Here is a 25442-nt window from a genome sequence, read left to right as displayed (position 1 = left end):
TCACGGAGCAGTTTGTTCTAGAGAAACGAGATGGCGCTTTCGGCAGCGCGCCGCGCGTGGCCTCAGCGACAGCGCGCGAATACGAAACCATTACCGCTTCCACCTTGCTTCTGCGCGATCAGCTGTCGGAAATGGAACTGAGTTTTCGCTAACGCACTGTGCTCCAGTCATGCCGGATTGAATCATGTGGATTGAAGACGTGTGCAGTAGTTGGCTGCAGAAAATAGTGACTGGTATATTACGGAATGGAATGAATTTGTGTAGCCAACTTCGCGGATCGTTGCTGCAACTGTCCGTTCGTGTTACTGGCACTTCGAGATGTGCGGCTTTCTACGAGGATACAGAAATTTGCTCATCCGCCAGCGTTGTATCTCTAACCTTCAGAGAAAGTGCTTCAGCCCCGGAACTTCGGCAAGAGTGAGTACCGCTCGTTAAACAATGACAAAGAGAGTAGCGCCGCTTCCTCTCACAGTATTCGTTTACCGCACAGTTTCAACACACCGTCTACCCCAACTGGCTCGGAATCTTACGCCCACTCTATCGCCAACGTGTCAATAAGTGAATGGCCGCACACTTGAGTATATGCGCACCATGTACGCACAATGAATGACTGACTACACCGATAGCGCACGAATGGTCGAAGTTGAATGTTTCGTGACGGTCCACAATAGTTAACGAGCTACTAGCAATACTACATCTTTTCTATAAGGTATTACCATGCACAAAACAGCTACGTTTCAATCTTTGCGCGCAGCAAGAACAAATCTATCGGAACTGAGCACACCCGCGAGCGCTTAGGCAGAAATAATCAAGTAGTGACCATACCAAGGAAATTTACTGAGTCAGAAATGTGATAAGCCGCTGCTTCAAAATATTTGCCAAATAAATAATGAAGAGCGAGGCAAGCTAATCCTGATTCAAATCATGAGCGGAAAGTTTGGATAGCTTGGAATATATATTTAGCCTCGCTTTTAAAACAAGCACCATATACGCTGCTCGCGCCATTTGGATATAGCTTAATCAGCTTTTAAAGTGCTTTTCCTTGACCTACAGCCTCACCCACAGAATTCGGGAAGGTGTTTTACTTCTGTGGGCGAAGCTCGCGGATTTCATCAAAAATGAAGACGTTACATAAATAAAGGTGCTACAAATAAAATAAATTACCGTGAGAGAAAACTTATGAAAAAAAAAAAGAAACCAGAATGAAACGCGGGTGGCGATGCCGCCTTGGAGTTCCGGCCCTGAAACCCCTTGATAATTCGAAAGTACCGACACTCTCCACGGTGCTTTCCTCCTCGATTCTCCTTGCGCGCGCGCTGCCCGTGGCATGCGTTTTATCCTTCGCTCCCGCGGACGGGCCGCAGCATGCGATGGAGGCGCGTGATTTTGAGCCAGTTGTGCGCCCTCTTGGTGTGGAAAATTTCGAAAAATGGTGATAACAGCAACGAGATTGCAGAAAGTATAACGTTTATGAAGTGGTTGATTTCTTCTTAAAGCCGTATGAATAGGGCATACTGATGTTTTACATCAGTATGCCCATTTTTTTTTTTTTTAGCTTTGAGGCGAGCTCTAAACTCCAACCCACAGAAGGAAAACATCTTCCCGAATTCTGTTGTGAGGTCGAATCCAATCATCCAATGTTATTGGCTCGGTCAATACGTGTTACGTAAAAGTTTTTGCTATGGCTGGAAGAACGCCCGCTATGCGTACGAACCGCGCGACTAGTCGTACAACCCTTATCTGTATTTCGCCGGCTTTCTTTCAGGCTTGGACAAAAGTTTTATGTAGCGCGTATTAAGCAAGAGAAAGCTGCGTGGAGAATTTCTAAGAATTTCTCTACAATTGTATCATTGATGCTTTTGTTTTTAATATAATATTCGAGCTGTGCAATTATTAATAACGAAATATGTAGTTAGGCGAAATACAAGAAATTGTCTCTAAGCGACGCAAACAAGATTACCTTGGTTTTGACAAGCTACGTGGCCCTAGCATATTTTAACATTTTTGGCGCAAGTTACGTGGCTGAAGGGCGGTCAGGGACAGAGGGCCAATAGAGCCCTAACCCAATCACCTGTCTGTAACCATTTAAAGGTTAATAAATGTTTTTCACCACCACCACCTGGTATTATACCACTTAATGCGAGCCGTATAACATCCGCTCGATGCCCTGCTGGAGCAACGCTGGCTCAGGCAATGCCATCCCCGAAATTATCGTTGAATGTAATATCTCCCAAAATATCGTTGAATGTGAAATCTACGAAAGTGATTGATTAAGGCCTACTATGGCTCATGCTATATGACCGATGCGATGGGTAACTCAGAACTGCCAAAATAGAGAATCTCGCACTTATTCTTCGTTCATTGTCTTTTGAGTTTTCTGTTTGGTCCTGTTCGGCATAATAGCCCGAACCGCTGCGGAAATCGTGTTGGAAGTATAACTCTTTATTTATTTATTTATTTGTTTGTTTATTTATTTATTTATTACCTTACAGGCTTCCGGAGGAGTATTGCGTGAGGGAGGATACATGGAAATATCAAAAGCAAAAATATACTTTAGTAGACGTTCTTGAGGGCTAGTTGGTTCGTACTTGAAGGAAGGTTAAAACTGCGCGAAAAAAAAAAAAAACGAGGACAACCGGAAGGAACACACAACACACCACGAGTGCCAAATACATAAAATATACATGCTCCTCAGCCGAGCACGCTATTCCTTGCCTCGACAATGATCTCCGGCGGGTCGCCGGACTGCAGCCTGACGATGAGCATGCCGCCGTAGAGCTCTGCGCGGGCTTCGACCAGGTGGCGCAGGTCTTGACCCCAGACGTGTTCGCAGCAGTTCGCTGCGTGGTAGGCGTCGCTGGCTACTGAGGCCGGACCGCTGGGGAACGCGTGCATCGCCTGGCGGCACGCTGCCGACTCGCCCGCCGGGCCCCACGGGGTCATGGTGCTGCGTGATCGAGCCGCGCCGCTATGTAGGTTCGGCGGAGACGGTTCTTTTGAGGCAAGCGTGGTTCCTATGCCGCGAAAGACACGAGGCAAGGCGAAGCGTCTTGCGTCGTGTATTTTTCTTCTTTTGTGTGTGCTGTGTAGCAGTCACGCGCGGTCTTACAAAACCGCCTAAGTTTCCGTGCTCCTAAGAGAAAAAACACTAAAGAAAGGAAAGAAAGGGAGAATTTGGTGCCGATAATGTTCTTAGAGGTATCGGATGACAGGCAATACAAGAAGCCTATACTCATCAGTAGCTTAACCAGCTTGGTGCACTATCGAATGTTTATCGAACATGCTGTAAATGCATAGATAATGTATATACATATTAATACACCGCACGCTTTAAAGCTTGGTAGGCGTAGTAGGCAATCCGTGCAGAAAGTGCCATAGTTGTATCGTACCCTTCTCTGTATAACATTCCTATGTTAATCCACTCCTGCTATAGCGCTTATTGCGTTGATGTATGTATGTATGTATGTATGTATGTATGTATGTATGTATGTATGTATGTATGTATGTATGTATGTATGTATGTATGTATGTATGTATGTATGTATGTATGTATGTATGTATGTATGTATGTATGTATGTATGTATGTATGTATGTATGTATGTATGTATGTATGTATGTATGTATGTATGTATGTATGTATGTATGTATGTATGTATGTATGTATGTATGTATGTATGTATGTATGTATGTATGTATGTATGTATGTATGTATGTATGTATGTATGTATGTATGTATGTATCCATACGAACACCGAAAGAGACGTTGACAAAGCGCTGTCTTCCGGACAATTTGTATCTTAATCATTCCCACATATGTACATACATATGTCGAATGCGTGCAGGTGCAACTGCAACCAAGAACCGAACAGAAAAAAATCAATAATACAGAAAAACAATACATGCACCACATGCACGGATATCGCACTCTCGTGATGTAGAAATAAAGGACAACCTCTTGTAAGGCGTATAGAGCCGCCGCAGTTCCATGAAACCATTATTCCGGGATTTTTCATACTGTGAGGAGCGCGGATCAAGCTGCTCGTGAAATTGTCGAGGCATGGGAGATATGGGGTGTGCTTGTGCGACTAGTGTGTGTGCATGGTGTCGGTACACTTTACTTATTCTGGGAACTGGCATTTATTTCTAGATATCGAGGGTGCAATAGGTAATGATGTGTTCCGTGTACCTTGTGCGCGTATTGGTGCATATATTGTTGCCCTGTTTTGTATCTTTCTTTTGTTGGTTCTTGGTTATGCTCGTTCCTGCATGCCTTAAACGTATGTAGCTATGCGTGACTAAGATAAGGATCAGTTGGAAGTCAGCGCTGTGTTTATGTGAGTATTTTTGTGGCCCTTAGTGCGCCGCTGCTTGCTTGCTATGAGTTCTCTATGCCGACTAAGTCAATACCATGTGCCGCCATCTGGCACGGATTACTTGAAGGTGTGGTCTTTACTTGGGGGACATCAATGCGTGATTACATAAGTAACAATTTTGTCAAATAATTTATCAATTAGTTTAGGGAGCATGCTACGATTGCGGGATTGAGGCCGGTCAGTGTATACCACCAGTACAGGGAGACTGAGCCAATGGGAACAAGGTCTGTTGAACTCAGTGCAAACGCTGCTTTTTCGGCTTGGTCTGAAATGCTTTATGTTGTTTTCTGTTTCTGTGCTGGTCGTTCATGTAATGTTTACGCCGCATTACACGATATACCTTGCCTGCCTCCACTGCTAGCCCCAGCAAAGCGGTCACTAATTCTCTCTCAGGGTCATATACATACATATGAGTGACATATATACATATACATATACATATACATATATACATACATATACATATACATATGACATATACATATATACATATATACATACATATGTGACATATGAGTGACATATGACATATATGACATATACAGTGACATATGACATATACATATGAGGCATGCTTAGTACGCGGCGTACACACGCTATCGAGTGTTTAACTCAGCGTGTACTGCTGCCGCTGTAAAAGTGAGAAAACTTCGTGCAGACATTTGAAAGCATGTTAAAGGGTTTCAAGGGTATGTTTATGTGCTGGGAATCATGAGGCGCGTGCTGCTTTGAACATATCCATAACAAAATGAACAACAAGGTGGCATTTCAAGCAGTATTGTCCTTTGTTTGCCAATAAGCACTTGAGGAACATATCGCGCCGCTATTTAGGAATAAGGAGAAAGAGCTGCACTTTCATTGCAAGCACACATTCATTTAACGAACTATCAGCAAGTACCTTTATTATATGCTTATTTTTTCAGCCAACTGCTTTCGCAGCCTATACATATTATATATATATAACACCCTAATGTGCGCACTGAATGTGCATAAAGAAAAAAAAATTTACTCACCATCCCACCCCTGCGAAAGGGCATGTCCATCGAAGCTGTTGAAAACCACAACATAATTCAATGCTTTATTGCTTTAGAGTAATGATAGTAATGGTAACTTAGAGTAATGGTAGTAATGGTAACTTAGAGTAATGGGAGTAATGGTAATTTTTACAGCACACCGCCGCCCATAGCGGTAATGCAACAACACTGAAATCAGTTGCTAGGCTTGTTTTATGTGCGAAAGGCTAGGTACGTCAGTCCCCACGTCGCAAGCTGCCCTCGTCGCGGCAGCTTGCGCAACAGTAATCTTTACTGGGAAACGTATGCGGGGAGCGCTACGTGCTTCGCATTGTTATCAAGAGCGTCTTATTATCAATTGTGTGGATCGGATACTTGCTTTGTGCTTGTTCTTTATTGAAACGTATATTGTTCTGTAGGTTGTATGCGTGATTACAAAGAATGTATGCACTGTTCGGTTCACTTTGCTGAGTGCTTGAAGCCTTTGCCTTAAGGGGGTATGAGCCCCTGCCCCTCTTCCTGCACTGCCGCCGGGATCGGCCCACATTTTCGCTGACTGGCGCGATCACGAATTATGCCGAAAACCTAGGGGCTAACAGCTTTGCTGTTAAAATGCGCACGTATTTGGCTCGTGGACTATCGCTGCCATTTAAGCCCCCGGAAAGACACTGCTCTCAGCAAAATACTTTAATTGGTTTGTGTGTTGGGTTGTGCTTTGTTAATGTTGTGTGGTTGTGACGTGCACTGTGCGCCTTATTTCATTTTTCGCCCCTTTCGGGAGTAGCGTGCTAAACGTACCGCCAGGCATGCCTAGCATGCTCTATGATTCATTAGAGGATTCCTATAGCATGCTCCAGGATTATAGTCCAATATTCATTAAAGAAGCTCCCCTCCACTTCCTTTCACTCTCTCTATGGCTTGAGGGCATCTCCTCCCTTAGCACCGACTGAAAAACATCGAGAAAACATTCTGCTATAGGCGTTGTTTCCGGAGATTGTGCGAGCTCTAGCTCTTTACGTGCAGTGTCTTACCTGTGCTCTGTGGAAGGATAAGAGTACCCCGCCATGGGAAAGCCGTAGTACTGGTGGACGAGGCGAATCCCGGCTATGTTGTCGCTGCTCAGGAAGTTCACCAAGTGTGCCGCGCCTCCAATGGCAGCCGACTGTATGGTTCAATTGGGGGATGAACAAGGACGCTGAGAGACGCCTGAGTGTTTTAGCATGCATATTCATTACGAAAATAGGTAAACTGCAAGTGTTCAAGCATCGCGACCCTATCCCAACTCCATCTTTCTCGCCATATATGTAGTAATTGAAAATTTAGCATTTTACTAAGCTGTGTGTGTGTCTGCCCATCTGGCATATATCAAGCTGGCATATTGACCTCGTGAAGCCACTTTACTGAGCTGAAAATGCACAGGGTGTCTTTCATCAGCTGCAGTGTATGGTACATTCTAACGGCTTGGAATGAAATTCGCCTTGCGGAGTAGTTCTTGCTCCTTATCTACCCTGATTTCTCACAAAATAAACATGAGTGGTGATGTTCTTTGTTCTTTCTCGTTTTAGCTCTGTTGACAACTTCACACGCACAGACAGACAGACATATATACATACACGTACACACACACACACACACACACACACACACACACGCACACACCACACACACACACACACACACACACACACACATATATATATATATATATATATATATATATATATATATATATATATATATATATATGTATATAGATATATGTATATAGATATATAATCACATAGGTGACGGCAGGCTGGCTGGCACGCAGGCAGGCGGCAGACTACGTTGGCAACAACCTTAGAGAGTTTATTGGGCGAACTTGTGCCCGAAAGTAAGCGAACGAACAATTCGGTGACGGTGAAAACAAGCGCAAGTACGGCGTTCGTTGGACTGACACAGCGCAAGCGGTGGTCTCGTATTTACACCTTGTGTCGCGAAAGATTCGAGACGCGTAGACAGAAAAGTGATAACACGCGTGAATGGTGAAGCTGAAATAAACGTGCGTAGCAATATATATATATATATATATATATATATATATATATATATATATATATATATATATATATATATATATATATAAATTTTTTTTCTGTCCTATGCCCGTAGAAGAGCAGTTGCTTTGGGTCCATCAGTCAATCAGTCTAGCTCATTGTTCTGCAACGTTTATATGCTGGCTTTATGATGGCACCACCAAACGTTACGAAAAGCATAAGGTCGTTGGGTCTTACTTCGACAGAGGAAGCACCGCCACAGCCGAAGTCATGGAGCTGGTACGGTATAGTAGCTGTAGAACCGCAGGTGTCCAGCAGGTACCTCGCCATGAGCTCCTTGTAATGCCACGCGTTCGTCGCCACCGTAGTCGGGTACGATGTCTGCATAAATAATGTCTGCACAAAGAGAAATATCTTGGCTAATGTGGCAGCGATGACCAGAGATGGCTCAACCGAGCTTGCTACACCGTGATATCACCAATCTCAAAGCTTCCCTCGGCCTTCAGGAATCAGAAGTCAGGGTTTACCACGTAGAATGCATGAAGACGTAGAGCGCGATCCTCAAGGAGTTGTGTTTGAGGATTGTGAGCCCATGAATTTTCGTGGGGAATGTTCGGTGTTCCATTTCAGGTCACCAATGTTGAGAAAAAAAAAGCTACAGAAATTCTGATAATTGTCTGCTAATGCGTAAGCATTGTTTCGGTCGGTTGTGCCTTCGTTTTTGCTTAGTTTTGCTTACTTGGTTTTCCTAGCTTATGCATGTCTACCCATGACCTTTTCGGTCACAAAAAATTTCCATGCGTCCTTAACTATTGCCTTGTAAAGCGTACTGTAATTCCCCTTGATCCAGCCTAATCAATTTTAATTCACCAGGATCCTCCTTAATGCACCTTGATACACCTTAATACATATTAATCCGCCTTAATCCTCTTTAATTCACCTTTGTACTCCATAATACACTTAATTGATCTTAATCCACCATAATCCAAGGTATTTCGCAATATTCCAATCACTAATTAATCATTAATTAACTTTGATAATTATTATTTACCTTTTATACACGGCTGGACATGCTTTGGTTCGCTTCTGGCCGTCCTTGGGTCACATGATATATTCTGTACCTCACAACGCGACCTTGAATGCTTAGGCTTTAGTACAAAAATGTCAGATTTTCTCGCCACATCGGGTCCCTTCAAAGCGACCGACCAATTGAGCCGGAACGCCGGAATAGGAGGACACATTCTCGATAGGAGGAGATAATAGGACGACGTATCTTCGATAGAAGGACCTACCTTCGTCCAAAGCGACCTCGTCAACCTCAGCAGGTTAGTTTTAACGAGTTAATGGAGTGACGTCGCGTGCAGTCGTTGTCGGTGGCGGCTGGATGTAAAGGGGTGACTGAAAAGAAAATGAGCGCTGTCATTTGACGTCTCTAGGCGTGGATTCTAACGACAGCGCTCATCTTCTTTTCAGTCTCTCCCTTTACAGCCAGCCGCCACCAACAACAACCGCACGTGACGTCACTCTACTAACCCGCTAGCATAATCCTCAACTGCGTGTTCTCGTGTTTCAGTTACTTTATCTTGTTATTAATGGCAGTCTCCCCGCCAGCCCCCGGGCGCACGCCATCGACCACGTCTGCCCAGCTCACCGCGGTTGTCTGGTTTGCTGAAGAGGATGGCCTAGTTCTAGATATGGATCCGGGTCGTGTCCCCGGTGTCTTGCAGCCGGACCGGGATAAGGATCTGGCGGTGGATGGAGACCTTGTTCTCGATCTGGAGCGTCGTTCCCTGGCGTTTGGGAGGCCAGGCGTTCCACCAGACTCCGTCCTGTCTTCTCTTGAAGTAGCGTCTTCATGTTCTTGTCGTTCTCGTTGCAATCTGTGCCGTTATCTCTGTTTAACGATGAAGGGCTTCTTTAATTCGGGTTTGAACGACCCTCCCGCGGTCGGATGGTCCTCGCCACATAACTGACATTTAGGCTGGCACCTGTGGTCTTTATCTGGGTTTGGTGTTTCACATCCCGCACAAAGCTTGTTGTCGGGGTTGGGAAATACATCTCCTCTCTATCCAAGTCTGTTGCATTTGTGACAGAAATCCACTTGTTTCCTGTAAAAAGAGCATCGGTGTAGCGCTGCCCTGTATCGGACGTACGTGGGCACTTTGTGTCCTTCAAAGAGGACAACCACTGTGGCAGTATGACTGAGTCTCTCTGCTGCTATCGCCGTTGGGTTTTTGCTCGTAACCACCGCTGCTGTGATGTCTCTTAGGCCCTCGTCGAGTGGGATTCCTCTGATGACTCCTTTGCCCGTCATGTCAAGCGTTGTTTCGGATGCATTAGTCTCGTAAGATTTGTCTTGAATAATGATACGTGCTACTTCCTGATATTTGTTTGCATGCTCTTGATCCGATGTACTGACGATAAGGATATTTTGATAATTGTTGGGGCAGACGATATCCTCCTCCCTTTCGTCTCGAGGGATGTCTGCAGCATCTTGTACCTCCGCTGTGAGGTGAGCTATACCGTGCTCGGATATTTTGAGTCTTCCACGCGGTCTGATAACAATCTTGTAATCCCCTCTTGGCAAATGTGGCATCCTGCTTGCCTTGCGTATTTGCTCTAGCCTGCCTTTCCTCGGGTTATCGTTGCGCTTGTCGAACGGCGTCGACGAGAAGGTTCTCTCGCGATCTTGGGAGGTTTGCCGGTCTGATCTCATGTGCCTGACCTCATTCCATCCCTTGCATTTCTTCCTGGAATATGCTGCGCCCCTCTACGGTGACTTCCATTATTGAGAAAATGATCGGCCGTTGTTGAGGAAGCCGGCTCTGGCGCGCGGCCTCGCGGCACTCCCGCCACGAGGCCCCGCCAAAATAATTGTCGTCGAGGCTTGAAAAATTGGAATTCCACCTGGTTTTCGGTATCCACTTGTTCCTGGGAACGAGCTGAGTCCGTTGGTGTGCAATGACTGGTATTTGTTGGCGATTTGCGCTACAAAAACATTCGTGGAGTTTACGGAGCCGACGTATTATGCGTCCGCTCCCTTCGGCTTCTTCGGGTCGAAATATTTTTAGGCCCTTGATAGGCATACGGGCACGCATAGGAGATGTAGGGTATTCGACAGAACAGAAAATAAATGAAGGTCCACGATAATTTCAGGAGAGAAGCTAGTTATACATGTGGTGAATTTGGGTGATCATATTCGAGGCGGTAAAGACTGCGTGAAGAAAAGAGAGAACAGAATGCAGGTTTTTTTTTACTTGTTCTCATATTGTTCTTGATGCATTCAGGCAGGGTAAAACAGTTTATGGGATGCGAGTTCCACGAAAAGGTAGAATCAGACCAGCTTTAGCTTGCATGCAGCCATTGAAAGAATACAATATGTTTGTCGCATATACATTAGTACAAGCACAGCGAGCTTGAAATTCAGGCTGCATGGCCCAGGCTCAAAAATTGTTTCTCCGATCCCGTAAACGTTCGAGCCTGCCCTTACGCATTTATATTATTTAGTTTTACCAAGTCTTGGCGTTCACAAAGAGTGTCCGTGACACAAGGCTCACCTGAAACCATCCCGTGAGCCAGGGTACTTCAGGGTCCGTGTTCTCTACAGTAAACAGGACGTTGCGCGTAGGGATGAGGCTGCCTTCGGGCACTGCCTTGATCGAGAGTGGCAGGTGGCCATCGTGCTGCTACTGTCACAAGAATGACACCACGGTAATACGCTTTGTTACCTAAGGTAAAGGCAGAAGATGATCGTAAAGCGTGCAGGGTGCCCTGACAAAGTACGACCGCAATTAGAAAAACGCCAGATATCGTCTTAGAGCAAGCATAACAATGCGTTTTTCAGGTTTCCTTTTGCGAGCGGGAGTACTTTTTGTTCTGAAATTTAGGAACTGTTCACGGCGAAGTAGTGGGCATTTTAATGAGCTAACGTATAAAGTACATGTTAAAATCAAAACTTGCACCGCCCTAAGAGTGCCACCGATCAGCTCAATTCCAAACGTGCCAGGCTATTGTGATTTGTTTCGGTGTGGTGCCTAATGGTATGGCTTAACTCACTACCTAGGATCGGCCACGAATCGGGCGGCAGTGAGTAAAAAGAAAGGAAGAAACCTTACGGGGAGTTTTATAAATTAAGCAGAATATATTCAATGGATAATAATTGTTAATATCAATTTTAGGGCTATATTATAGAATAGGTGCTATTGATATTATTGGTATTCATGGTAAGGGAAAAAAGTACGTCTCATCTGAGCCTGCCCTCCTTATTTCCTTTGTCACATTTGTAAAGCCTGCGTTAGCGATAATAAATAGTTTAAAATAAATAGTTTAAAAATATAACATTCCGTTCACTCAAAGTTGAAGCTATCGTAGATAGCGCAAATCTATCATTTGAGCACAGAAGGTGCAAGTAAGCGATTGTCGTGTTGTCATTACCACGCTTTCTCAGCTTCAAGTTGCCCTATATTTACATCGTTCATTCTCGTTGTCAACCAGTGTAGGACTGTTGCAGAAGTATACTTTTACTTCAGTGTACAAGTTAGAATATACTCGGAAACCTCGACGATGTGCATCCATCCGGACTCGTTGAACAGCTCCTGGTTGAAGTGCATCCTGAAGAATTCCTTGGCATCATTTATCTTCTTCACCGTGATTACCGGCCCGACCATCCACTTCTTCAAAATGTACTGGAGCCCGAAGAACAACGTCTTGTCATACTTGCTGCCTATGCTCTCAAAGTACGAGTAGATAAATGTGGTTCCTTCGGGGTACTGCAAGTAATGACAGACCTAGGAGGGGACGAAATTGTGTCAGTCATTCATGTTCAATATGCCGTGTGAAGGAAACTACAGCACACAGAAGCATTGTGATGTACGTACGTCTTAAGAAGTGAAAGAGAGTAACAAAAAAAGAATCCATGGGGGGCAAAATATATTCAGCGTGCGCTACTGCGCTGGAGTGAAACTCGTGTAGAAAATATAATGAAAACAGCTCTTATACATGTTTCCATAAAAAGGTAGTTGTAAGAGCTAAGTTGCCGTCAATTAAATATGACGCTAGCTTGAAAACAGTGTAGGGCCGCGATTATCTAGCGATGCCTTTTTCGATGCTATTCCTTCGTGAGGGCTTAGAGCGACGCTCTGTACGCGTTATCAGTTGAATTAGCCGGCCGTGAGCCATGAAATTGCGGCCTATAGGACTGTGTGCGAACACATATTTTATTGCATTTAGTTTTGGCGCGAAGATGATATAGAGATCTTATGACCTATACCCCTGCCACACGGGAAGATTTAATGTCATTCGAATGCCATTATATTTTACTGTGTAGCACCGCAACAGACCGAATGGCATTCGATGCATCGAATGCCATTCAGTCTCTTGCGGTGCTACGCAGTAAAATATAATGGCATTTGCAAAGGATAGCAATGACGACCTGAAAAAAAATGATAAAATTCAAAAAAAATTTGTGCCTATTCCACGCGTTCAAGAACTTTTGCGAGCACTTTTAAAACGGCCAAAAACATTTTGACGCCGATTATTCACAACTAAAAGCCCTTCGATCAACACGTGCAATATGGCCGACCGCCGCAACAGACTCCTGATGCAAAGAGTAGTAGCGCTTGAGCACAGCCCGTGGTGAAAATATCTTCACGGCAAAAATAATTATTCCTTTTTATAAGTCTAAAAAATATCTTCTGACTTTGCTGAGGCACGCTTTATTTTTTCGCGTTGCGTGTCGCAGTTGTCTATCTGGGGTCAAGAGCATACATTCGGTTCGAAATCGAATGCGAATGAGTTCCCCTAACTCATTCGATGGAAAACGTCATTCCATTCGAATGACATCAAATCTTCTCCTGTGACAGGGCAATTATACACATAACTTTTCAACAGGGCAACAAGAGCACGTTCTCACTGTTCTTGAACGGTAGAATAAAATTGTACAGATGCATACTTCTAAAGAGAATTTTTTCAAATGCTAGGTTCTGTTCCCGTTAATGTTTTACACGTTACTTATTTCTTTCTCTAGGTACTGAAAAAAAATTACTTTTTTTTGTCCATCAGAGAATTTTGGATGAAATGCTGTCTTGCCTAAACCGAATCGAACAACGCTACTTCAGTTCTTTTCTTTTTTTTTTTTAGAGAAGATTCCACGAGAATTCGTCTTTCCTGCGTCTTTTTCCTTATGTTAGCTACGCTTTCACACAACTTATTTCAATACTGAGTTATCGGCACGCAGCACGCAGTTCTCACCCTTGAAGAGTCAGTGAGCAGAATGGCGTTGTCTGAACCGCATGCTGCTTCGTCCCACTTCGAAAGCCCGAAGTCGCTGCCGATGGTGAGGACATCTACCCCAGATCCTGCATGCTGTGCGCAGCGATCGCAGCTTAAGGGCGTGGCTAAGTCAAGTGCGCGTGTGATCGTGCAGGGAAGTTACGAGAATTTCAGACCGCTGCATGAACCACTGTTTATCAGGCGTTTTTCTGTGTGTACGTCGGTGCGCATCACAATTACGGAACTACAAATAACACCCACAATAACCATGTTTGCAGATGACACTAGTTTATTCTTTACAGGTAGAACACTGCATGACATTGAGCATTCGGCCAGTCTGTATTTAAATGATTTATCCGCATGGTTGCAACAAAACAAACTTCAGTTGAATGCAGTAAAAACAAAGTACATGCTATTTAAGCCAATCAATAAGCATAAAAAATGATTATAACTTACAGTACAGAGGACATAACTTAGAACAAGTAAGTGTGCAAAAGTTCCTTGGGGTATGGTTTAGTGAGGAGTTGTCTTGGACTCCCCATGTCAATCATCTGCTCTCCGAACTCGCGAAGTCTGTTGGATGTATTACAAAAATAGCTCCTCTTCTACCCCTTTGGCTAAAGCAATCACTATACAGTAAAAGCTCGTTAATTCGAACCGCAAGGGGAAGCCGCTTCAGTTCGAATTAACGAAAGTTCGAACTAACGAAAGTGAAGGAGAGTAACAGTACACTGCGATTCGGAAGCAGTAGGGCATGTCAGAAATTTGGCATGTCAGAATGTGATGGCGTGTGCCGCAGGCACACGCCATCTTCAAGTCGAAGCTCTGGGTCCGACTGTGCCACACCACCGATGTCCACCGAAACGAACGTTAGCCGAGGCTTAACACTATCACAATGATTCGCGACGGCCGATACCTCCTAAGCTGAAAACAGAGGTGCACAACCGATGAAGACTGCCGAGACAAAGACGCTGAACATGTGAAGGTGGCGAAGGCCCTGATTCGTTGGTTCTTGATTGCAAGCGCAGCTGGGACGTACTTGGTTCGCTGTGTTTTGGCGCTTGCCGTGCCGTCTCCGCACAACATTAGCAGCTGTACAAGATTTGCAAAGCCTCCAAGATTCGCAACGGGCAAGAAGTCTTGGAGGTTACGTAGAACGGAGAGGCGGCAGCCGCCATTGCCTTCTGGCTGACCCCGCGTCGGTTAGATTTTTTTCCGATTTTGCCTTCTCTCGCCGTTCTCTCCGTTTCGGAGGCAATACAGCCTTGTGTGTAGGCAGTAGGCGCTTTTCTCTGGCCGTGTGCCAGGTGAGCGTAGTTCGAATTATCCGTGAGGGAACCTTCTCGCGTTCGAATTAACGGACTTTTTTATACATAGACTTCTGTGGAGCTTGGCCGGACCAAATCATACAGTTCGAATTATCCATAAATTCGAATTATTGAAGTTCGAATTGACGAGCTTTCACTGTATTACTCCCTGTTCTATTCTAAACTTTTGTACGGCATTCTGGTCTGGGGGAACGACAAAAGGGAACGACGATAGGCTACAGCTGCTGCAAAAACGTGTCCTCCGGATTTTTGTGAACCACACCGGCCCTATTAGTTTGTTTCCGACACAACCACTTTTTCCTAGATTTGATGTTTTACCTGCAAATAAAGTCTATTTATGGATACTGGCACAGCGAATTTATAAACAGAAACTCCACAGTATTTACACACCTGTCTTGGCGCAATATGATATCCGTAACCCCAAACGCAGAAATAAAAAAGTCAGAACAAATTATGGAAAACAAGATCTGGAATATCAGGTAATAGACATGTTAAATAACTGTGCTTCTATTTTGGATTTCTGCCTACCCAGAAAAACGTTCAAACGTGAACTGCGGATCATTTTGTTTTCCGTCGATTCTGTTTTTGGTTGAAATTGTTAAGTTACAATGACAAATGTAAATTTCCGTTTCAATTGTTGACTTCCTTTTAAGTATTTTTGTGATATGAGCGAATCTTCAATGTGATTTTTAAAAAATAAACTGTCCATAGTGTTTAAGTACACCCATATTGTATAGAATGTATGATGTAGGCTGTATGCGTGTACTATTTGTAACGCCGCCTCTCTTTTGTTACCAGCTCTCTGCTGTACTGCTGTAGACTGCTCCTTTTGTTACGGGGGCAGAGACCTCGTCAGGCAATCATGCCTTTAGTCTCTGCCACCCGCAGGATGATGTGATTTTCCTGCAAATAAAAACTGACTGACTGAAATTTTGTAAAGTGCACTTATTGGGACAACTACAGCGGAAGAAATCGAAATAATCGACACCACTCCAACCACACCAAATTTGGTTAGTAGAGCTTAACAAAAACTGTCAGAATGCATTAATTTCACTTAAACGTTCATTTAATATACTCTATTTTGCAGCTTTTTAAGATGAAACAGAGAAGTGTGATGGCTAGCTGTTGTGTGTGCAGTCACAAAAATGTTAACTTTGTGTTCCAATGTTTTTTTTTTCAAATCTTTACAGATTTCCTGCAAGTTCTATCAAATAGTTCGGGTTACAGATTGAAGGTTTGCTCCTTACAATCGGTAGAATTTAGCTTTTTTCCCCTCACCTCAACAAATTTTATCTATATCAGTTCAGCGGTTGCATTAATGCGAGCATTTTTGCGTTTCACACGTATTACAGCAAGTAAATTGGAAGCCTCCCTTAAGCATTGCTTATGCATTGGCCGGCTTGAATTGAACGCGTGTCAAAAGCTAATCAATGAACGTTTAAATTATGAACTATTTTAGTCATATAATTACCACGATATCGCAGTTATCCCAACTTGAAAACAACTTTCTGTCTTTGTTATTAACCGATCGCTCACAGCGATGCGTTCTCTGTCGAACAGACCACCGTCCAGCCCGAATCCCCTCGCTGTACAGCGACCCCTCGCTGGCGGCGGGACGTGCATGGCTGTCCTTCCAGCCAACCACTACGTGTCGTGCAGATAGCGGCGGCAGCAAGTGTGCTCCAGCCAACGGCTTCGTTCTGATATCCAGTTTCACTGCCCGGTCCCTTCGGCGCGACAATAATCGCTCGACAATGTGGCTCTTGTTTCTTTCCCGAGTGATCCGAGTGTAACCTATGGTAAGCTAATCGTGATGTTAGAATATTATTGCCGGAAGCGCCGGATCATGAGGCACTGGAAACAAGAGCAATTGAAGTTACGAACGACAAAATGTTTGAATTTTATCCAGAGTTCTTGTAACCGTCCGTTGTAACTACGCTATTTCTGCCAACGTTCAGTGGTCGCAATGAGCGAAGGGAAAGACATACGATAGCGACACCATTAGTAGAGGAATTCGACGATTTGAAAATATTATCGTCAACATCACTTACAGCGCGTACATATATAGACAGAGGGACCGAAAGAACGATGAAGCGCTGACTTCCAACTGATCTTTATTTTGAGTAACGAGCGTATATACCAAGACACCAAGACAAAAGTGCCCTCTCCAAAACAAGAAGTCAGCACGAGTACGCATTCAAAGTTCAAAGGAACCGTGACCGCCTCCATAAAATGAAAGAGCGCGCATGTCCGACCTCAGAAAAGCAAGTTTTTATCTGTTAATTCAATTGGCGGCTTACTGAGTCACCTTCAGCGATCGCTGTTGCTTCAATGAAAAGTCTACTGTTATCATTAGGATGCCTAGCTAAGATACTAGTCTTTTCAAAGAGCGGAATACAGCCGCATTGTGCGCAATGGACCCTTAGAAACCCTTCCCGCCCTTCGTGCACTTCATTGCTATGTTCTTGCAATCTAACATCTACACATCTACCTGTCTGCCTTATATAAGATCTACCGCATTTCAGGGGTATCGTGTAAACTACACCTTTAGAGCAATCTCTATACTTTTGCCTGTGATTGATACTGCAGCAGCTGCGTTCCTTGGCAACATGATTAGTTCTAAGGCGAAGCTGTGCAAGTTTTCTAGGCGCAGAGAAAACAACATCGATACCTGCTCTTTGTCCTATTTACTTAAGTTTGTGAGGGATCTCACAAACTTAACACAAACGGTTGAGGGCGTACTAGGGTACCCTGCCACCCTCAACCGAGCAATCGGCGATAGGTTCGATAGAAACTAGGTTTTCTCATTTGATAGAACCTCATTTGACGGCGACAGGGTACCCTAGCAACCTTGTCTCAATCTCGGAGAAGTTTCGCAGTAGGTTAAGCACTGATCCTCACAGCATTGAGCCTCGGATATTTGATCGAAAAAACAAAGCTGTTATCCCGTACGTTCATGCATGAGATCTCTCACAAACTTCAGAAAATAGGACAAAGAGCAGGTATCAATGTTTTTTCTGCACCTAACAAACTTGCACAGCTTTGCGTTAGAACTAATCCTGTTGCTAAGGCACGTAGCTGCTGCAGTATCAATAACAGAGAGGGAGGGCGTATACATATCGTTCGAAAGGTGTAGTTTACAAGATAGCCCTGAAATGCGGTCGCTCTGATATGGGGCAGACAGGTAGATGTGTGCATGTTAGACTGCAAGAACATAGCAATAAAGTGCGCTAACGGCGGCAAGGGTTTCTAAGTGTCCATTGCGTACAATGCGGCTGTATTCCGCTCTTTTTGAAAAGTCTAGTATCTTAGCTAGGAATCCTAATGAAAACACTAGTCTTATCATTGAAGCAGCAGCGATCGCTGAAGGTGACTCGGTTAGTAAGCCGTCAATTGCATTAACAAATAAAGAACTTGCTTTTCTGAGGTCGCACATGCGCGCTCGTTCATCTTAAGGAGGCGGTCATGGTTCCCTTGATTTTTGAATGCGTACTCGTGCTGGCTTCGCGATTTGTAATGGGCGCTGTTGTCTTGGCGTCTTGGTATATATTCTCGCTACTCAAAATAAAAATCAGTTGGAAGTGAGCGCTTGTCTTCGTCGTTCTTTCGGTCCCGCTGTCTATGTACTCACTGTAACTGATGTTTACAATGGAATACAAACTAGCCCGTGCCCAAGCCCCACTGAAAATAATAATTGGAAATCTTGAAGCGCATGAGACAGTCGTAATTGGCGTAATTATGTGCAAAGGATGGAGTGGTTGAAGGCCGAGAGAAAATGAAACTTGCACACAAGCTATCAGACAATCAACGCGGGACCTAGCTAGAGCTTTCAACAAAGTAAACAGTGAGGACAAACCCCATGCAGGAGCAGTGCGACATCGTAGCAAGCGAAAGAAGCTTCTTGAATACTGACAGCTTGCACCCGCCGCGGTAGCCTAGTGGTTACAGCGTTGCGCTGCAGAGCTCGAGGTCGTGGGCTTGAACCCGGCCGCGGCGACCGGGCTTTGATGGGGACGAAATGCAAAAACGCTCCTGTACTCAGGTTGAGTTGCACGTTAAAGAACACCAGGTGATGAAAGCAATTCGGAGTCCCCCATTACGGCGTGCCTCACAATCCCGTCGTGGTGAACCTCTCAAGGCTTTACTGTAGATAGTCCGAATGTGGTGGTGTTTCCGCTCTCGTCTCATGTGTTCCTACGTGGAGTAGCAGACTGCTCCTCTAGCCGACACCTCCTCTTTTCTCTCATAGGATTTTTCTATTTCTCATTTCTGTTCTGACAGTATCGCCTTGGCTCTCGGAGAAAAGAAAACTGCCTGATATTGCCTCCAGACTTCTGTTGTTATTGACCGTTCACCCTGCGACAACCTCCGGTCACGGCTAGTGCGATTACGGGGAACGGGCCGACGTCCTCGTCAACATGGTCCTCAAAACGGATGATTTACGGCCAGCACGGAAGTACCTCGGTCAGGAGAAGTTTGGCCGATTGGCAAGGATACGGTCCTTCACCTCTCAGCCGCACAAATTGGCACGACCACGCTGGAGTCGGTGTACGAACCCCCTTCCCCTGTTTGTACCCAATGGTGTGCGTGTGTTTCCGACAAAGCGCCCTTCGAAGGGAAAGGGCAACAGACCTCCGAATTGGTGGGACCTGATGTCATTGGTCTCCTGACGCCGGATTGGGGGAGGTGACTGAACGATGACCACGCAGGGCATAAAAAGAGCAACTGATGGCGGGAGTAATCGGCAGCTACAACTTATTCATGAACTTTTTCTGTACTACTATGAATTTCTTGTACATATGTAAATATAAACTTGTATGTAAAACATATTGGATTTTGGGCCCAGCCCCACGTTCCCTTACCCCTCTACGAGCTAAGTAAATTCCAGATCTTCGAACCCCCAGTCGCAACACCGCCTGGAAAGTATAAGGTGGAGGCATCGATGCCTATGGCTATTTTATGAGAACCAGCAATCGCGACATTTACCATTGTCTATATGCAGTGAATCATGAAGATGAGTCCTGCTGGGCTGGAGTACACTCCAGTGAAATTGTTGCTTTTAATAATGAACATTCTAAGTCAGTGCAGTTTGCCAGGTAATTAGCGAATAATTATATTAAAACTTCAACCGCGCTTTAGGGGATCTTTCAGTGTTCCTTTAATTTCTGATGTGTGTTTTTCTGACGTTTATATAGTATATCGAACATGACTATGGGCTATAGTACCGTTTTCCATGCCCCTACGCTGTTTTAGATTAGGCGATGTGGCTTTCCGCAATTCTTATGAATTTCACCGCCTCCCTTTCATTTCTCTGCCCCTTCCCTCTTACCTTTATGCGGAGTAGCAGGCCAGAGACTCACAGCTCCTCTAGCCGCTCTCCCTATTTCTTTCATTAAAGCTGTTTCTCTAAATCGACTGTGTAGTGTCGCGGTAAATACTTTTTCGTGAAAAACTGTATAAATGCCGGCGTATAAACGGGCTGCGCGAGACCAATGTTGCAGCGACATTATCTAGTGGGCAGACACACGAGACTCCCGTACTCGGATGTCATCGTCCACAAAACACGTTCGCCCGAGGCCGTGAAAATGTCTATAGAGAAATTGCGAAAGACTGCTAGCGATACGTCGGGAAGCAGGCAACCGATTAAGTGTCGTGCCGTGCCTTGATTCGGTGCTTGGCGAGCGATCTTGAAGTTTCACTGTACGGCTCGTGCAATGTGACACGGAACACGCTTAGTCTTCCACTCGTGTTTGCTCTGCAGCCAGGGCTTAACACTTCGCCTTTCAACCAATTCGTCGTCACCAGCCGTGCAGTGACCACTGCGGCCTCTGGGGCGCGTGGAGCAGCGGTTTTCGATGTTTTGTACTTGTCTACAAAAAGAACTCATGGTCACAGATTGGCGAACAAGCTTTCTTACGCTATACAGATTGATAACGGCGCTGATTGTTCTATAAACGGTTTGGATCGGTCAATGCACCGGAAAAACTGCAATAGGGGGACCTGCTTGCTGAGTGTGGGAAGGGGAACTACTGCCGTTCATAGGTAGCCTGTGTCGCCCCTGCGTCAACTATTCCTTTGCAGAGGGAGGGGGCAGATGGCGGGAGAGAGCGTAAACGTGTGATTGAAGAAGCGAGGTAACGGTGGCCGAGCGAACGAGCTTTGCTGATGGTCGCGCAACCTAATCAGCAGGAGTGATCGGTTTGCTATAAACAGAAAGAGCAGAAAGGGAAGTCGTCAAAATCTCTCGTAACCGTGGGTGCGAGTCCTCGAGCTGAACGCACTTCATTAGACGTGCACCCTGTTGCACTCACCGTTATCGCGCTATCGCCGTCATCCTTCGTTGGCTGCGTTTGTGCGATAGCGGTTGCCTCCCGCCTGAATGCGCTTCCACAGCCCATTTCCGCTTCCGCACATGCAGCCCTTCCTTGGGCACGCGGCGAAGGAGCGGACTCGAACCGTTCCTCTTGTAGCAGCGGCGCGGTAGATCGAACGCGGTTCGATACCTACGCGCGGCCAACACCGATCACGGCTCGACGGTCGAAGTGGCCGCCGTGTTGTTGCGGCCTTGCGCTGGCCGCACCGCCACGTCTCCAAGGCTGCTTCCTGAATTCCTTTCTTTCGCTTTGCTCCCAGTCCAGGGGAAGAGGGACGCCCGCACCAACTTCTCTCTTTAATTCGCAGATATGCTATTGATTACGTGCCATATTGTGATTGTGTTCATTGCATTACTTTCTTATTAGTACTACTCCTTGCTGTTTTATAAGGTGTACGTTTGTTTGTTTGCACACTTGTTGAAATGAGTAATCTGCCGCTTTTTCAGCTGTCGGTGATTTACTTCTAACAATACGTAATTTGGTCATTTTCAGAACGGCTTACAATTATGAAAAACAGGTCTATCGAACAATTAGTGGGTGCATCTTTCCCTTGCCGAATGTAGCTTATTCATGAATTATTATGAAGCCTGTGGCCTGAAATAATATCTCTTTGCCATTGCCGCTGATTTCTAAGACATTTGCAAAATATAGGACGCACTGTGTTGTATAACTTCTGTGATTACGTCTGTATTCATAGAAGTTAGTGTCCCTGCAACAAACCCTTCCGAGAAAAAAGAAAAGATCAAGTGCATGTTTCGTCTGAATAATTTTTATTTCTTTGTGGAATAAAAGACACATGCGTTGATAAACAGGCAGTAGACATTGTTGTCAGTAAAGTTCAGTTCAGTTTAACACATACGACATTTCCCCTGTCTGCCGTGTAAACGTAGCCTCACACTATTGGGTGGCAAACAAGAGATAATTTCATGCACTGCAACTCCCGAGTCACTTCATTTAACTTTAACTTTTTAATTTAACTTTAACATTTAATTTAACGCTTTTAACAAATTCTCTTTCTGCATCAAACAGCAGCCTAAGCGTTTGTATAGCAAACTGGATTGACTATGTGCTTGTAATGAAAGTGTAGTATTCCACATCTTTTGTTATTGCACTATATTTTTCACTATGTTAGCCTAATACTGAAAATGACAGTGGTAACGGCTGGACAGGCTGTGCAAAAATAATCGAAAAAGTTAGCCCCTTCACGCGCCAATCATATCTGTCGGCTAAAAATGTTCCTTTGGCGCACTTGCATATTCGCCATCACTGAAAACATACAGCAACAAGACAGATTATGGAGCATAATTTTCAAAGCTCGCTTTGTTCATTCCACAAATGGTTGACCGGGCACGTGAATTCTCAAGGATACTTGAGGTGCGGGAACAATGTCTGTTATTGCACGTAAATTTTGCTCTGAAAGCAGCAAACTGCTATGGAAAGCTGGCCTTGCTAATCATTACTCTCAAAAACAACGAAAGAAAAAGACAGGCTACCGATGACATGCAGCGTCGCATAAAATATGCAGACGTCTATCTTCAAACTCTGTTTCAGTACAGAATATAAAACTTTCCGCATAATAAATTTCATAACAAAATGTCCGATCAGAAGTGTTTCATCACGCAAGGCAGCCTAAACATTTGCGTTACTTATTCTGCCTGTCAAGCGCTATATATGAGTGCGCAAATGTATCAGTAGATCCTCAAGGATCTTTTTCCACCAACTTGTTTCAGGCGCACGAACGCCAAATGTACATTTCAGTAGTTTCGAATATAGCTTGAACAGTGTTTTCTAGTGTAACATACTAGAATGTTTCTTGAATGACTAGTCAGTGTTAAGGAGGTGGTTCCTATTCCGACAAAATCCTCACGATACACGTAAGCTAATGGCGGTTCCAGTGAATTTTCTTTTCTTTTTGTTTTTGAGCTGTCATCTGAATACAAATTTGCAGCGGTTTTCATCGCCGTATCAGATTCAAAGGTTGTACTCGTTGAATGCGTTAAACTGTTCGAGATATTAGCCTTTCTTTACATGCTTACTTTTTCTTTTGCTGCGGAAGCATAGATAGCTTATTGCCCAATTATTGTCGGACAATTTTAGGCATAAGAGAAGCTTTTGTTTTTGTTCGCACTTTTATCGACAGCGCAGTTGAGTACGGAATATAGCGTACTGGCTTATATTCACGGTTTGGCGCCACTTCCTAAATTAGCACTGTTCCGTTAACAGACCGGCGTGGCGACATATAAAGGGCAACAGCTACCGTTTTCTAATGTGGGGAAATGCGCCTCGATAAGGTGACTTGAAACGGTGAGGTTGGCCATAATATCTTTACAGCGTCGAGCGCTAGTCCTTATAGTACGCACCGAAATTCACTGTCGAGCTTCAATCGGAAGCGTGTAGCTGGAACAGTGGCCTTTTGATGTCTAACGAAATTTCCTCTCTCGCTTAAAGTAGACACACCATTGTTCTGGAGTTCTTTCGTGAGAGTATCCCAGAAACTCAGAGGCCTGGGAAGGGCCTCGGCACGACGAGGACTTCTATGGTCTTGTGCGAGGCCCCCGATGGCGAGCTCGCCAGTATAGAGTAAAAACCGGAGTCGGCGAGCGTGATGTCATTCAGCGTCAGCGTGTGAGGGTCCGTGACGTCGGCGAGCGCCGCGTCCTTGACCAACTTGGCGTACGGCGCTCCGTTCCGATCGAAGTAGCTCCCGCTGATGTGGTAGTGCTTGATCCAACGCACGAACGCCGTCAGGTGGCTGTAAACGTCGCACATGATGCTCACGCTTTCCCCTTCCGCCACGGTGATGTTGGAGAACGGGCAGACGATGGTGGGCGTCGCGATGAATTTCTCGTGAACTTCGACCGTGTACGTCCACTGCACAGAGCCGAGTCGGTTGGAGACTACGCACGTGTACTGGCCGCTGTCGTTGAGGGCGAGGTCCGTGAGCAATAGAGTGTACCTCTGTCCGTTCTCTCGGTTGGAGGCGGCGAAGGTCAGCGGTTGGCCGTTCTTGAACCACGCGACCCGGGGCTCGGGCACGCCTGTCGCTCGGCAGCTGAGTCTCGCGCTGCCGCCGATGGGCTGCACCTTGATGGCGTTCTCCATTTTCGCCGGGTTCACGAACCGAGGTCGCGACTCTCGCTGGTTTTCGTAGAAGGACTCGATCAGGTTGTCTTCTGCGGCGATAGCGAACCCGCTTGCGACCATCAGGAGGACACTTTTGATGTAGCACCCATTCATCACTGCTTAGGTATTGGTACGGAGCGGTGAAAAGCTCTGGTAAAATGTTTAGACGTAAAGTTTGCTTGAGCAGCACACGCGATTCCACAAAGGCTCGCGCTTTATGCGCGCTTTGGTGCGTTCCGAAACGGCTGGCTCGGCCCTTTGTTAAAATAAGTATATATGCAGGCTGGTGGCCACGACTGTTGCTTTAGCGCGTTGCGTAGACACTTGGCGCCTATCAACGGAGTGACGAAATACTGCCAAGGTCGAAACTTAAGGGAGCCGAGATATCTAGAGGGCGGCCGAATACGTCAGTGAACTCTTGCACAGGAAGCGGCAAATGCGATCTCATTACTTCGCATCCGGAATGGAGGTCAAAGCCGACGAACCTTAATAAACAAAGAAATACAGCTTACAGCTCTACAGACCTTACTGCCAGTGGCCTAGCAACAGAGGGGGCCGGGGGGCCGTGGGCCCCGGGTGCAAAGGGCCAGTGGGGGGGTGGGGGTGCGGATGTCATATACGTCTGAAGACACCGCTCTTTCCGCCGGCTACACCAGGGGATGGGGGTGACAGAACACCTATCGGCCCCGGGTGCCAGACGGCCTAGCTACGCCACTGCTTACTGTGTTTCACTGGTACTGGCAGAAAGCGTAAGCAATACGGGTTCGATTTTCATCCCGTTCGATAGACTCACAGATTTTCTGATACCGTTTTTTTATATGGCGAGCAAGTTTGTAGAGTCGAAGCAACTAGGGCCTTAATTCCCAAAGCGTTTGTTTTTGTTCGTAAGCACTCATTGTCACTGGCCATACGCCTTCGCTAATA

The 25442-nt window shown here is 45.3% G+C and overlaps 2 protein-coding genes across 2 annotated transcripts in view; both read right to left on the bottom strand.

The window, feature by feature from the left end:
• The window catches only part of LOC135902364 (nicotinamide phosphoribosyltransferase-like), a 28457-nt gene extending 11813 nt beyond the window's left edge, over positions 1-16644 (bottom strand). The window contains exons 1-7 of the mRNA XM_070539467.1: positions 16558-16644; positions 13673-13786; positions 11980-12210; positions 10981-11109; positions 7661-7819; positions 6419-6549; positions 2716-2947 (exon numbers count right to left, since the gene is read on the bottom strand). Of these exons, the coding sequence (XP_070395568.1) occupies positions 2716-2947; positions 6419-6549; positions 7661-7819; positions 10981-11109; positions 11980-12210; positions 13673-13786; positions 16558-16644 (1083 nt within the window). The remainder of the gene's footprint in view (positions 1-2715; positions 2948-6418; positions 6550-7660; positions 7820-10980; positions 11110-11979; positions 12211-13672; positions 13787-16557) is intronic.
• A 5498-nt stretch (positions 16645-22142) lies between these two features.
• Positions 22143-24842, bottom strand: LOC135902303 (fibroblast growth factor receptor 3-like). Its single transcript, XM_065432271.2, has one exon. The coding sequence runs from the start codon at positions 24630-24632 to the stop codon at positions 23892-23894; it is 741 nt and encodes a 246-aa protein (XP_065288343.1). The 5' UTR covers positions 24633-24842; the 3' UTR covers positions 22143-23891.
• Positions 24843-25442: the final 600 nt, after the last annotated feature.

This window comes from Dermacentor albipictus, chromosome 5, assembly GCF_038994185.2.
Source record: "Dermacentor albipictus isolate Rhodes 1998 colony chromosome 5, USDA_Dalb.pri_finalv2, whole genome shotgun sequence".
NCBI classification, from domain to species: Eukaryota; Metazoa; Arthropoda; class Arachnida; order Ixodida; family Ixodidae; genus Dermacentor; species Dermacentor albipictus.
Note: the sequence above shows the minus strand (reverse complement) of the source record. Positions and strands in the feature narration are given on the sequence as shown.